Genomic DNA, 12050 nt, shown 5'->3' with positions numbered 1-12050 from the left:
TCCGCAATTTCCTCTCGCTCCGTTTCCATTCATTGCGTGGGTCGGTCGGCCGCCGCGCGCTCGATCGCCCGCCGGCGCTCAAACGTCTCTTCGAAAATAAACAAACACGATTGCATCGCTCCTTCTCTCGAGACAATTTAATGTTTCAAAACAAATCTGTTGAATTGCATTTGGAGGCGGCAGTTGCAGTTAGTCAGAGTTTTAACCCTGAAAACGCTTCAATTTGGCCATCTCCATTCATCGAGTGTGGTTATGCGGCACAGATAAAATTATCTTTAATAAAGGTCACATAACCCGGTGTTTGACATTGAAATTATTAAATTTACCGTCCGCAGCAAAATAGAGTTCTTTTGCAATATTTTGCGTCATTCGATGGCTCTGCTCGATAACTGATCAAGTGAGTTGGGATTTTTTGCGTTGCGTTTGCTGCGGTCGTTGAGTCAGGTAGCAACCTTGGCGGTGTCAGGGCGGCGGAAAAAAGCGAGGTGTTTGTTTTGGGCGACCGCAGCAAAGTGCATTCCGCGCACGACCGGACAAATTGGTGATTGCGCTGGCTGGCTGGCTGGTCGGCTGACTGGCTGGCTGACTGGCTGGGCCGCGGCAAAAAGCTGCAAGTGGCGACATCCGGCGTCGCTGGAAAAAAGCGCATTGGTCACGGCCGTTTGCCCGCCCGCCCTGGGCTGCAGCGCGGCCGCCGATTACATGCACGTGAACGGCAAAAAGCGGAGAAAAAAGGTGCGGTCAGCGCCGCAAAACAAACGGAGCGCGTCCGACGAGCAAAATGAAAAAGAAGAAAAAACAAACTCACTCGCCGTCGAACCATTCATCCCGAGCGCGCAGCTGAATGAACTCGATACACACACACACACTCTCTCAAACTCATTTCGGCTCGTTAGCCAGCCGCGGCCGCAAACAGAAACCGATCCCGCCATCAATGGAACCGTCAAATTTTGTGCGCGGAAACACAAGAGGCGTGAGGCGAACAACTCGGCCGGAAACTCGCCAATTCGGAGCCTCTTTCCTTCGTTTCCACCCGCGAAGATTGATTCATCCTGAAAAATAGTTGCAGCAAATCGATTTCTTTTATTTAAAACTTTACAGATAGATTTAAGACAAAATTCTCTAAAATTATATTTATCTTTGCCAAAAATCTGCGAATATTATAGGAAAGATCTTAAGTTTAGTGAAATTTAAAAATAATAATTGCATCCGAATTTAAGGATATTTAAAATTTTATTTGATCGTGACGAGAGGAAAAAGCGAAAAGCATGGACAAACCGTTCAATTTTTCAATGAATGGGACCATTTATAAGTTCACAAAATTGATGTTAATTTCATTTTTGTCACTAAAATATGTGATGAAACTGGGCCTAACAATGTATTTTGTTAAAATTATGTCCCGTAAAAGTCCACAATTTTGTTTTTTCGTTTCTTTCTCTCTCCAAATTTTAGGAATTTTTGTAATCAGACAATTTCAGAGTATTGAAAAAAAAATGAATGGAAATATTATGAAAACGAAGAAATTTCCCCATTGACTGTCTCGTAACTCCAAATTTAATTTAATAAATTTAAACTGTTCAATTGTTAACGCCATTCTGTAAATCGATTTTGGCTAATAGCCGAAATCGAAATTGCGAGGGAGCGATTTTCCCGAATGACGAAGCGCACATTAGCCTGGTCGCAATTTTCTGTGCGACTAATGACTTTTCCGTCAGCGTCTTTTCTATCGGCGACGTTTGTGTCTCAATCGTGGGCGTCGCTTGTCGAGATCGGAAGTCGAATTTGGCGAATTTTTCGTGGCTTGTCCTCGATTTGGCTGGGGGGTGGCGGGGGTTGGGGGTCCTAATGACTCGTCTCCGGCGGCGGCGGCGGCAGCGGGGGCGGAGGGCGCGGCTGGCAGTGACGGATGAGCTACACGTCCCGCGAGGAAACGCGCCGCTTTTTTCTCTGCTCTCTTTCTCCGCTCTCCGCTCGCAGCTCAGCTCTGTTCCGTGAGTGAGTGTGCGAGTATGCAACGCGCGTTGCCTGCGATCCAGGGGCACAGAATCGGACGGACGGACGGACACGAAGCAGCGGCGTTATCGCGCGCGCGGCCGACCGGTCATTAGTCTGCAAATGGATCAGAATGCCGAGTCGCTGCTCTGCGCTCGATTGCCGCGGCGCGCACATAATTAAGCTGCCCTCGAAAACGATTAGACGCCTGCTCTCTAATGCACTTTTCATTCGCATTTAATGACCCGGCAATTCGCCAGCCGTCATACATTCGGACGAGTAAACAAAACAATTCGCTTCCTCTCCTGCGCCGCGCGCATCCATTATTTTGCCACTCGCGCGATTAAGCCAAATTTAAATCACTCCGCCACCGGGCCATTCCGTTTCCTTTTTAATCGCGAAAAGATGCCAAAATAATTAAACAAAAAATATATTAAATAAATGAAACAAATAAATGTAGTTTTGAAAACAAAAATGGAATAAAATAATGTGGTGGCCTCCGGAAATGGAGCATCTTGTCGAGTTTTGATTGTTGGCCTTGTTAAAATATTTGCTGGAAGAAAGGCGATCGGATTTATTGGGGTGCTGCCGAGTTTTTCGGCGCGGGCCGAGGAAACGCGATTCATGAGCCGGAGGGGCGGCGTCGGCGGCGGCAAAAAGCGCGGCCGCTCTTCTTTCGCGGCACCTGTTTGCGCCTCTAATGCAGCAATGTGTGTTTTGAAAATTGCGAATTGGGCCGGTGGGCCCGGGTTTTTGCGTGAGTGCGCGCAGCGCGCGGGCATTGTTTCGGTGATTAATGGCGGCTGGCAACATCAATCCGCCGCCGTTGCCGCCGCGGCGCTCCTCCTTTCTAATGTAATGTAGGCGAATTATTAATACTGTTGTCATAAGTGCAGCGCGCTTTTTGTCGCGCCTCACTCAGCCCGCCGCGCGCGCTCGGCTTAATTAACAGAGTCACTCGCAGCCCGTCCGCCCGCCCGTCCGCCTGCCGCTGAAGGCAAGAAGCGCCCCATTGATTGATAATTTGATAACAACGCGCGCACGCATTGTCTTGCCACCCCCGCCTTGCTTGCTTGCTTTTGTTATTGTTGTTTCCGAAATTCTAAAACAGCTCTCTTTCCGCCACGGCTACACACTACTCCCCTTCCGACGCATTTACAAATATCACAGATGAATTATCATTTCTCTACACTCTTGATGGTATCGCACAATATTCATGGTATCAAAAATTATCAATTAATATGCAGAGAGCAATGCAGTCTAGGAAAAGTAGACCCGACCGCAGTCACGTGTACGCCTTGCACTCTGAAGGAAACTGTGCCGCCGAACAGTGCTTCGTCGCGGGTGGTGCAGCATTCCACTCCGCAACTACACTCGACGGCCGAACCAACTTTGGATGCACTGTCACTTCTAAATCGCTGATCAAATTTAAGGAGAAAATTTAATTAATTTTTCTAAAACTCGAATCATTGCAATAATTTTAAATTTCAACCCCCGCGTCCAAAATTGTACCATGCGGGTTTTGGCTTTTTAGGAATTTGTCGTCGTTTCAAAGCGAGACAAAACTTCTGTCGGGCCGAGTCAACGGAAGGGTTGTTTGAGCACAATTTTTATTTGTCTTTTGTACGATTCCGCGAGGGGGAGACAAAGCGCGGCAGGCTAATGAATAGCGAAAAGATGGGCGTGCGTGGGAAAAAGTGCAAGGAGGAGAGCGAGCGGAGGAATGCAATTGCGATGATTTGTGGGGTGCAGCGCCAATGGGGCCGCAAAAAAATTCAATTAATCTGCGGTGCGTGATACGCGCGCGAGCGGGCGAGTGGCAACGCAAACAAAACGCTGCATTGTCGTCGGATGTGAGGGTGGGTGGGCGGGTGGGCGGAAAAATGCTCCTTTTTCCCTGCGCTGCCCGCTGTCCGCGGTGGCAATATAAGGAGGGAAAGCGGAAAAGGCTTTGTTTGATTTGCATGCGCGCCTACCTTGCTTGCTTTTTTGTTTGAACACGCGTCTCTGGACACGGGCCGCGCTCGCGCGCGCGCGTCCCAAGGGATCTTCCCTGCCGCCCGACAAACGCTAATAATAATATCACAGAAATGCAAATTGCCGCGGCGCAAAGTTTATCGATTAAAAGACGAGAGCGCGCCGCGCGTCCAGAGAAATAAAACGGAATTGGAAAAGCTACGTACAACTTTTGACACGCGTCGCGAGGGTGTTTATTGCCCCGCAGCGCGCATCGCGCCAAGCACAAAAAAGCCGACACGACCGCCGCTGCCGCTGCCGCCGCGCTAATTTTCATTTTTATCTCTTTTTTCCTCCCTGTGCAAACAAATGCGCGCGGCCGCGACCAGCAAAAACTCCTTTGACGAATTTCACGCTTACTTTACAAATTTCAGCCGCCGCCAATATTTTATTCTCTGCCCGTCAACTCGGTCGGCTCCAAATGTTGAGTTTTGAGCTGATATGGCATCTGTCAAGCTATCCTTGATTTTTGCGGGCCAAATCCAAATCAATCGATGGTTGGTTTCGTCAGTGGAATAAAGATTTTTCAGAAGACTACACGAGCCTTTTCTGCAGACGTGTCGTTATAGTTAATACATATTAATTTCATAGGGAATAATTAAAAGTAGCACGAGTTTTACAACAACCGGTCGACCAGTTGTGCGGCGTCACAAGTGCGCCCTAGATTCCAGAAGTCAGCCTCGCGGTTGGCTCCAAATGACAAAATAAATTGCTTTTATTTTCCAATTTGAGCCCAGATATCTCTTGCTGTAACAAATATATTGAATTAATGAATTGTCTTTGTTTTGTTGTCGTTGGCAGGAACCCTGGAAAGGCGTCGGCGCCGTCTGAGATTTCGAACGCGTCGTTGATGTGCAAGCACCAAAAATTGCACGTGGACCTTGGTCTGAACGGCCGCTTCGAGGCGCTGGAGAGCGACAAGAGGTGAGCCATCTCTCTCTCTCTCTTCCTCTTCCTCTCCGTCAGGGTGTCGCGCATTAATCTCGATCATTAGCAGCGGTGCCGAATTTGGTATGCACCCCTGGCCTGCGCGCTGCTCCATCGATTCGCAATTACGGCCGCGCGCGCGCTATTATATTCACTTTATGTCGTTATGCACGTTTAACACACTGCCGTGCCGGCAATTGACAGCCACCAGCCTTTCCTCGATCCTTTTTCTCTCTCGCTCTGCTTCTTATCGGCCCCGTCAAACGCAAGCCCGCGCGCTGCGCCGCGCCGCGCCGAACGACGAATTGCCTCCCAAGCACATTGTCAACCAAAGTTTCTCCCGCCGCCGCCGCCGAATTCCTCCGACTAACTTGTCGCCAGATCGCGGCAGCAAAAAGCTGCAAATACTCGAATTTCCTCCCGGCAAAGCGCCGTAAATTTCCTCCAGATTCGTCGAAACGATACCGAAATTTGCACCCCTGCTGAGAAATGATTTGAAAAATTGCGACGAATCTCTTGCAGTTGTTTTTGGCGGCGTCGGAATTTGTCCGCGGTGACATTCCAGAGGCGGCGGCGATTAATCTAAACGTCTAATTGCTTCCGAATCAAACTCGTGTGTGTTTGTGCCTCTGCTGCAGCCGCCGCCGCTGCTGCTGCTGCTGCTGCTGCGTGTTATTATTAATTGGCGACGGCCGAGGACTAGCAAGAGGGATGGGGGCGCAACGCAAAAAGCGGAGCAATTAGGTGAGCGGAGGCAAAAACACGCTTTTATCTCTTCGGCATTCCGCTACATTTGATCTTGATCTGCACCCTCTGAGAGCGGCGACGGCGACGGCGGTCAGTTTCCCAAATTGAGTGTGTGTGTGTGTGTGTGTGTGTGTGTGTGCACCTTGGCCCCTCGGCCGACCGTGCAAACGAGCCAAAGTTTCCGCTCGAAATACTCCTAAGCGACCGCACGACAAACACTCGCTCGAAAAATTGCACTCGCGCTTAATTATTCGAAGCCATGTGACGCGCCGCTCCAAACGTCAATCAATGCAAATGCAAACGCAATTACGCGATCGCACGTGACGCGCGCCTTCATTAAAATTAATTTGGCAACTCGCACTGGCCCACAGCTTCTGGGTGCTGGTCGAACCCTGCGAGTGGAAACTGCTGGCCAGGCACTTCGTCTACGACTACCAGATCGAGCTGCACACCGCCACCTCCGAACAGGACGTCGACCGCGTCGAACCAGGTCAGTACCTCCACCCCTTTTTCTCCATTAATTTTTAAGAAATTTTAATTTTACCGATTTAAAAAGAAACTTTAAATAAATTGCCAACTTTTCTTGTCGGGTATAGTCTAAAGGATTATTTAAAAAAAAAAAAAATGAATAAGTAAAACGGAAGGCGCTTTCCTTGGAATTGCCTGAGAAGTTTTGCTGCCATTGAAAGTTTTTCAGAGCTGTCTTGAGATGCCTTTGTCAAACTGTTTCGAGCCGATCAAATGAAAAGTATAGCCGAGGGTGGCGCCACCAGGCGACTGCCTGGACGCGCAGAGGGCTGTCGCCGCAAGTTCTCGTCAAGCAAAGCGAATTCGGTCGCGACTTGCCATCTTTTTGCCGGCAAAGTTGGGTTTGTCCGGTTGCCGGTGGCGAGTTTGAAACAAAAGTGCGATGGGGAAAAGTTTGGCTCGGCTGCGCAGGGCGCGGGGGCGGCCGTGACGCGTGCGGCGTGACAAAGGCTATCGCTCCACGCATCGCGCCGAGACAGATTTACGCCGCTTATTTGTCAGCGCGCTGGCCAGGGGTCACTCGGCCGCCAACGCCGAAGCTAAGCTAAGCCAGAATTTGTAAACTGTCCGCAGCCTTATCGCTCTCGGGGAAAACTCCCTGCGGCCCCCGACAGTTGAGTCGAGTCGAGTGGAGAGAGAGAGGTGATTTTTCCCACCGGCACGCAGCGTTTTCGCGTTTTCGCTCCGACGAGCATCTTGTGTCAATATTTGGAGGGTGCAAAAAGCAGCGGCCGCCGCCGTTGCCGCCGCCGCGCGGATAAATAATAACAAGTGTGCAGGCTGCAAAGTGAGTCTGCGTCAGTAAACACGCACGCACGCCTTTGAAGTCGCTTTTTGCACCCTCCGATATTCAAATCGAATATCGCATTTTGTTTAACCACCGAGCGAACCAATTAAATTTTTCGCCCAGACTTGCGTGCTCTTCTGCTCCGCGCACTCGCATTCAAATTAATTGAACGCCGAAGCTAAAAAGCGATATTTAATAAATTTAAAACGAGACGAATATTTGCAAAGGACGCGTTTTCTTCCTCTCGCCGAAGATCGATATTGCCGAGAGCGCGCGGATTAAAATGATCGATTATTTGTATTGTTGGGGAATAGGCAGGGCAGGCGATCGGAGCGGCCACTAATTTCCATTTATACGAGGCTGCGATAAAGTTTTGCGTGCGGGCGGGCGGGCGGACAAGTGGCCCCGACGCTGCCATCGGCGCCGCCCCCTCGGGGGCCGTTTCTCGAGATTGCCTGCATTGTTCTGGCTCAATTACAAGTTTGCTCCTCTCTTTCTTCTCTGGCTGCAGATTCAAGGAGAAGGAGCGGCGGCAGAAGAAGCTAGTAAATAAACAAGGATGCGCTTAAATGAATTTACAATCGCACGCTCCGGCGACCAACGTGAAAGGCCGCGCGGCGCTGAATGGAATGGAAACGCGCGCGTCGTGCAGCCGCGAGAGAAAGAGAGAGAGAGCGAAAAAAATATGATAAAATCGATAGCACGGCACAGCTACTTAAAAAGGAATCGTCGGCGAGCAGAGAAGAGAAGAGCAGAGCAGCAGATGACATATATTCTCGGCTCGGGGATCGCGCGCGCTGCAAATGGGCCGAACCGCCAAATCGCCGCCAATCAATCTCGGGCAAATCGCTTCGCCAGACGCCTCGCCGCGCATTTCCATTTTCCTTCTTTCTCTTTCTCTCGCTCGCTCTCGATCTTCTCCCTGACTTTTCCGTCTACGCCGCTCGCAACACGCGCGCACGACAAACCCCCGATCACCATCATGATGATGATGATCCTCTCACCGCACTTCGAAAAAACGGAAAATCCGAAAGATGTGCAAAAAATCGGTTTCGCGGCGAATTATCTTTTTCCAAAAAATGCCCAGCGAGGCGTTCTTTTTTAACTTGTTGCTTGTTCTTCACAAGGAAAAAATTTTACAATCCGTCTCGTTTTTCCAACCTATACACAAATCATTTCATATTTATTTCGCCAAATTACCAGAAATTTTCAAAAGTAAAATGTGTAAATCAGAAGAAAAAGGTTGAAAATTTTGCATTGGTCTGAAATTATGCATATTTCAAGAGATAAATATCCGCAAAGAAAATTAAAATTTATAAATGCACAGCGAGTTTAAAATATTTTCCAAACTTGAGAGTCCTGTTTCGTAACTTTTCCAAAATCTGCTGCAGTAAATTAAGCACGGTTTTCACTATAGATGGTGTTTTTGTCGACTGCCCGACCGTTTTTGTTAAACCCTGACAACTGTCAACACGAAAAAATAATTAAAACTCTTTTGAAAATTCTGGTCAGTTTCTCTTGGCAATTTTAAACATCGGATGAGGAAGTAAAAACATTAGTTTGTCCTTTTCAAATTGCGTCTCTGCACGAAAGTTTGTTTTCTTGTCCCTTAAAATAGGAAAGAATGGCTAAAATGCAATTTCGGTCTCGGGTATTCGCTGAGAAGACAAACACAATTTTGCGTCTTGCCGAGAAATTCTTAATCAGACGATTTTGTTTGCTTGCGTGCGAAATAAGGAAGGAAGGAAGGAAGAAAGGGTTGCGCATTCCGAGCGAAGCGAGTCCGGCGAGGAATGCGGCGAGGATCGAATGGTGTGCGGTGCGGGGGCGTTGGCAGGTGACTTACGAGTCGGCCGTTATTAAACTGCGAGCCGAGGCTGTGAACAAATTGCGCTCTCAACGACTTAATCACGCGCATTTGCATCCGCACAAAGGAGCTAAAGAGGCGCCATCCATCACGCCGGCCGCGCGTGTCCGAGACTCGGAGGGCGCGAAACCCGCCCTGTTTACACACACACACACACACACGACGACGAGCAGCGCCGGCAAATATCAATTAGGACTGCGGCTACTCGCTCGCTCTTGGCTCTCGGCGCCGAGATTTACGGCCAAACTTGCCCGACCGACCACTCCTCCCGCCTGATTAAACTCTGATTTCCCGCGCGCCGAACCCTCTCAAATCCGATTTGCACTTTCTTCCAGACGCGCGCACGCATACATTGCTCCATTTCCCCCAGATATTTTTGCCAATATCTCAAGGCTCAATGGCCTCTGCTCTCGGCTATAAGTATTAATTTAAGTTCCAGAGGTTACTTTAGAGGTATTTAATAAAATTCATCGAGCAAAAAGCCTCTTTCGCTTATTGCTTCAGAGAGTGGCCGCTAAAAATTGAAATGTAAAAAAGCTGGTTGTTTTGGCCATAAAGACGCGCACTTTCCTTTCGCACTGACCATCAAAGAAGCAGCTGCATCGCGCAGCGGAGGAAATTTGAGGAAATTTCGAGAAGATGCGTGCGTAGCGGCCGGCGGTTTTAGTGCCGGCGAGAATTAGCGCGCTGTAAAAAAGTTGAGGCGAATGTGCTAATTGTCGTTTGGTCTAACAAGTTTTATGAAGTGCTTCGATTCCCCTCGCGCCGCGTCTCGGCCGCTGCTTCGAATCTTCTTGCCGCTCGTCGTCGTCGTCGTCGTATCTATAATATACGCGCGCGGTGGCTGTGAAAAGGGTCCGAATGTATTATCTTGCGCGCGGCGTCGCTGGCTGGCTGGCTGGCTGGCTGGCTCGGCTTTTTGTCCTTGCTCAGCACAGATTTATCTGGCCGCTCCATTTGTATGATTAAATGCCGCTGCGCCGCGGCCCGGCCGGCTAATAACATTTATTATTGTAATTTCTGCCCCGCTATTTGTTAACTTTTATCTTTTCAATCTGAAGCCGAGCCGGTCCGGGCCGAGCAGAGTGTCCGGCCGGCCGGCCGGCCGTCGCTTGCACGGCTGCTGCTGCGCGATCGCTGTAATTACCGCCGCGCGCCCCGATAAATTACGCGCGAGAGGCGCCAAAAGAGCTCTAATTAATTTTCGCAATCGAACCGATGCCGCGCCGAATTAGGAGATCCGCCTCCGCCCCTCTGCGCGCGATCTCTTCTAATTATTTCGCCCCCAACAACAACACACACTGCAAAATCAAATATCAATCCACTCGCAAAGCGATTCGAATGCATTCTTTTTCAATTTACTCACGCATGCCCCCGAATAACTTTATTAAAAAATGCTTTATATTAACCACTGCAGGAAAATAATCGGGATCAAAGAAGATTATTTAAATTAATGTTGCCAATTTCTTTTAAAATTAAAAATCGAGCGCAAGTCTAAATGTATGACCTGGGATATTGCTTTTAGTTAAAATTAAAATTTTGATTATTTTTAAAACGTTTCCCAAAAAAATCCCAGAAGTTTTAATTGTGCTGAACTAAGAAAACAATTTGTCAGGCGCAGAAGTGAACGATTAAAAGACGGATCGATGGTTTGTGTTTCTGTTTGGCGTGGCGTTGCGTGCGGCGTGGCGCGGAGTTGGCAAATTCGCAACAAAGTGGAAAGCTGGCATGAGTAAGCAGCGTTTCCGAAATTTATTCCTCGGCCGGCGCGAACGAACGAACGAACGAAACGAAACGAAACGAAACGAAAGGGAGGGCGGAAGGAAGCGAGGCGGCGGCCGGTCGGCTTTGTTTCGTCTCGCTTTTTCGGCCCCCATGCGATGCCTTGCTCTAGGGTGGCAGGGGGTGCGTGTGCTTCTCATTTGCATGCGCGCCGTTAATCACCGACCGACGCGCGGATGGACAACGAAATCAACGCGAGAGAGAGAGAGAGAGAGAGAGAGAGAGAGAGAGAGAGAGAGAGAGAGAGAGAGAGCTCTTAAGGAGCATTAGCTAATGGCCGACGCGCGAAAACCAAAGATGACCGCTAATTAATTAATCAGCGCCGAGATTTACGACCGGCCGCGTGACGAGTCGATTTTCCGACAAGCAAAGCCTCTCCAGCTCTTTCCCACAATTTAATTAGCCGCTCTTGCAAATCACTCCATCCATCATCGCGCGATCCGCCAATAAAACTCTCGCTCGCACCAACTCCTCATTTGTCCCAATTTTAAAAGACAAAACCATTTAAAACTTTGTCGTTTCACAATAACTGCAATTTAAGGTTTATTTCCAGAGATAAAAAAACTTGGTCCAAGCTGTCCAGGTATAGCCGTGAAAATTTCATTTCGGACGAAATTGGCTTTAATTTTAAACGATGTGTTGGTGTTGATTGCCCGCTGGAATCGTTTTAAAAGGAAGAAAATTGATTACGTCCTCACAATTTGGGACTGATCAAACCAGAAGCTTGCCAAGCCGCGAAAATTTAGAACAAAATCGTTTCTTGGTCGTGCTGTGATTTTTGTGCCATGTCACGTATTTTCAATTGATTGTCCACAAACAATTTGCTCACTCGACTGATGTTCTTTCGTAAATCTAGGAACGATTTATTATTTCTAGAATAGCGAACACCTGTTTTAAATATGTGATAACAAACTCGTGCGACATCAATGGGCTGCGTGTTAAACATGCGCTGTTTTTGCGTGCGGAGATGAAACGCAGAGAGAAAAATGGTACGGCTGCTTCTTTTTTTCCTTCTCTCCTTAGTTGCTTTTTGCTTGTGACAAGAAAGAAGCGATTTGTGTAAGTAGCGTTGTTTTTCAGACGTGGCAATCGCCTTATTTCTTTGTCTAATTCGAGTTATGGCACTTGTCTCCCGCTCTCGGCGGGAAAGCATCGAGAAAAATCAGCCGATTAATCAGCTTTTTGCAGCCAGCATCCGACGAGAGTGACGTCACGCTGAACGGCTCTCGCTCGCTCGCTCAGCAAATTCAATATGCGAGCCGCGAAACCAATTAGGCAAATCGCTTTGTTTACGCCGCGCCGATTTGTTTGTTATTGTCCCGCCACGCCACACTTTGGCACTCGTCCATTCCCTGATTTAGCCCGAAATTTCCGATTGCTGACACTTCATTCTGATAAAATGAC

At 48.6% G+C, this 12050-nt stretch overlaps 1 protein-coding gene across 2 annotated transcripts in view; it reads left to right on the top strand.

Moving 5' to 3' along the window:
* LOC135944229 (ubiquitin carboxyl-terminal hydrolase 48-like) overlaps positions 1-12050 on the top strand; it is a 39212-nt gene that overhangs the window by 11001 nt on the left and 16161 nt on the right. The window contains exons 11-12 of one of the 2 annotated variants that reach the window (XM_065491046.1): positions 4810-4932; positions 6054-6172. In XM_065491046.1, coding sequence (XP_065347118.1) covers positions 4810-4932; positions 6054-6172 — 242 coding nt within the window. The remainder of the gene's footprint in view (positions 1-4809; positions 4933-6053; positions 6173-12050) is intronic. The other variant, XM_065491054.1, reaches the window with a different exon arrangement.

Source organism: Cloeon dipterum, chromosome 1, assembly GCF_949628265.1.
Source record: "Cloeon dipterum chromosome 1, ieCloDipt1.1, whole genome shotgun sequence".
Taxonomy (NCBI): Eukaryota; Metazoa; Arthropoda; class Insecta; order Ephemeroptera; family Baetidae; genus Cloeon; species Cloeon dipterum.
The sequence above is the reverse complement of the archived record's forward strand: the minus strand, read 5'-3'. Positions and strand labels throughout refer to the sequence as shown.